Source organism: Sphaeroforma arctica (assembly GCF_001186125.1).
Source record: "Sphaeroforma arctica JP610 unplaced genomic scaffold supercont1.207, whole genome shotgun sequence".
Classification (NCBI taxonomy): domain Eukaryota; class Ichthyosporea; order Ichthyophonida; genus Sphaeroforma; species Sphaeroforma arctica.
The window spans coordinates 25,054-28,034 of NW_014040351.1; the positions used below are offsets into that span (position 1 = coordinate 25,054).

At 44.8% G+C, this 2,981-nt stretch overlaps 1 protein-coding gene across 1 annotated transcript in view; it reads right to left on the reverse strand.

Moving 5' to 3' along the window:
- Positions 1-126: 126 nt before the first annotated feature.
- SARC_03877 (hypothetical protein) overlaps positions 127-2,981 on the reverse strand; it is a gene marked incomplete at its 3' end in the record, with an annotated part of 3,642 nt that continues 787 nt past the window's right edge. The window contains exons 2-8 of the mRNA XM_014302314.1: positions 2,571-2,736; positions 2,222-2,333; positions 2,025-2,068; positions 1,185-1,278; positions 836-882; positions 336-449; positions 127-162 (exon numbers count right to left, since the gene is read on the reverse strand). Coding sequence (XP_014157789.1) covers positions 127-162; positions 336-449; positions 836-882; positions 1,185-1,278; positions 2,025-2,068; positions 2,222-2,333; positions 2,571-2,736 — 613 coding nt within the window. The remainder of the gene's footprint in view (positions 163-335; positions 450-835; positions 883-1,184; positions 1,279-2,024; positions 2,069-2,221; positions 2,334-2,570; positions 2,737-2,981) is intronic.

Consider the following 2,981-nt stretch of genomic DNA (forward strand, 5'->3'; position numbering starts at 1 on the left):
ATATATATAAATGTGTGTGTGAGTGTGTGAGTGTGAGTGTGTGAGTGTGAGTGTGTGTGTGAGAGAGTGAGTGAGTGCGTGGATGATTCGTAGTATATTTGCCATAATCAATTAGCCACGACCATCTTAGGACACACTGAGGTTAGTAGCAACTCCAAGGATCTAGAAATCATGCGTAATGATTGTATGAATGGTTAAATCAATGATACGCGCACATTCTGAGAACAATAAGAATCGTGGCCACCACCTGCATACACTATTTAAGAAATGAATCAGCTTCCCAAACTTGCACCAAGCAATAGATAAATTGAATAGATTTCGAACTGAATACATACACTAGGAGTGAGCGTGTAGCTGATATACGACTTCATGCCGTGGTACTTCTTCTCAGATCGCGGTGCCCCAATCTCCACTATGAACGGCTTCCTATCGTGCCATGACGGACCCGCCTTAGAGAATCAGAGCCATATAGTAGTTTGTTAGTAAATTAGTATACGCCTCACGTATTTTACACCTGATATACAATACTGCCATTCGCCTAACTCACAGCCCCGACACACCGATAAAGCGTATGAGAGAGCTCGGGTATGGGTTGACCAACGTAGATTACGAAACACGAACGAGAAGAGATACGTACACGAACCCTCAAGAACTCCGGTGTCGTTTCACTCATGGCACTCAATATCATAATAAACCAACACCGTGCCAAACACGCATCAATACTCTATCGCCAGCACCCACAGCCCATTCCGAAATAAATACAGAATACACAGACGATTGTGGAGAAGCGCGTGTAGTCTGAAAAGACATTCAGCCGCCTGCGATTGGATCTTACCTTGATAGACATATCGTCCTTCACATCGGCGATGACTCTGCTGTTCCCTGTGTGGACATGGCATCGTAGCGCATGTGAATTTGTGGGGCAGATTTGTGGGGCAGATGTTTAACTGACGCCCTGGTAGTTCACCTGAGCAGCGACTAGATTGCTTGTATACGTCTGAAACGTCGATGTATGAATATACCTATCTGAATGTGCCAACACGCGACTAGATAATATACATGCAGGCGTCAAAAGGCACACTTCATGTAAGCTTGGTAGCTATGTATAAAAAAAAGCAAAAACCAACATATTTCCCCCATAAATACCCGCACTTCCCCAATAACCATCTACATGCTTTGCCTACCAAGAATATATTCCTCTGCGCCCATCTTGACGAAAGATGACATCCGGTTCACTGGATTGTAACTTTTCCGTAACGAATCGGCAGCCCCGAAATTCTGGTGTGAAGTATGAAGACCGATAAATCGTATGGATATGACGATGTACACAATTGGCAAAAGCCTACTGTCCATAAAAGAAGAAATGACTTGTAACAAGCTAGTATCCGAGTATGAGATTGCTGATAAATCTATCTTGGTGGGTTTTGATTCGAGTCCATACACCGTACAGGTATAGGGGAAACCCGCAGTTGCAAGTGTGAAGTGTGCAAGAGAGAATGAACTTCAAGTTGCGAATCTGCCCATCGGTCTCTCAAAAATTCGGTTTGCACCAGACGCCAATGTACAAGAACACCGAGGAGTGGCTACTACTGAAGACTTACGGCTGTAAGCAGGACAACAGAAGTAGATGAAGAACTACATACGGTTGCGTTACCGTCTGTATCGACCCGGCACTCAGTTTGACTAGAGTTCACTGACGCGTTTACTACAACCCATTACAACTTCAAAAAGTCCGTGAAGACGACTATTCGCACGCCTTTTTCTTATCTCAGTCTTCTTCCTGTGCCTCAAGTACACTTCACAAATACTGCACGCGTTCTTTGCACATAATCCTAACGCACACTGGAAACATAATGAGTATAGACTAAAGGGATATCTCTCATTTGGCGTGACCCATATTCGCTATACCCACTACCCAGGCATGTTGGTCACACACGCCCCACTTATCAATCACATACCTCACGATTATTTGGTGCAAACATGCAAACCCACTAGACGAGTATCTCACGAATACTTAGACACACCTCACGCCTAGCCGGCATCACTGGGGCAATGCCTACCGACGGCTCTAGAATCGAAGGAGGGAATGTATTGGAATTACAGCATCTTAGTCGACACTCAGTGTGAGGAAAGGTTGTAAAAAGTAAAATTAACAATTCATAACCGATAAGCCCGCTGCATCAATATACGAAGCACATTAATAGAGTCTTATACCGCTTACTTGTAACGAGTTGTGTTTGCGAACTTCCATCGCCCATGCTGCCTGCCGTATCCTGAGGATCCAGATGGGACGTGTGTTCAATTGCGGGCTCTGGTTTGTAGTCTTCGATGATCTGCCATATCAACATACAAAGCAAAAGCAGCTCAAGCCAGCGGTTCAAACGTGAAGACAATTTGGGATCAGACATAACAACACCGCATAGCGGCGGGGACTTCTAACTACACGTACACCTTAAACCAGCACGAACGTCATCTGGACCCCAAACTGAACCTAGAGGCACGATCCCCTGTGAGTACAAACCACAACATCAAACTCTGCTCTGAAACACCGACCGCAAACACACGCATACCTCAACGTATGATTCAGGAAAGATGCCAACGTCCCCTTCGCATTCGCCTTCCCACCAGCCGTCATCGGCCCCCATATCCAGAATCTTAACAATCTGTCCCTTTGTAAGATCCAGCTCTTCTGGCCCCTCGGCGACGAAATCATACCTTACCGTGGCTTTGAGCCCACTGAAAAGACGTAAATTGGCAACATAATAAAAAAGACCGAGCAAATTGAGCGACAAGCTGATACTTATTAATATTCGGATGCTTCAAAGACAAGGGTGCAGACGCCGACGATAGCGTGTATGTATAGACAGAGACTTGAATCTACATGATTAACGTCGATAAGAAAGCTCGCTTAAGGGTCGTTGTTGGGAATGTTTGCATGTATTCCAGTGCGATCATTAATTCTTATAGATAGATATATATAT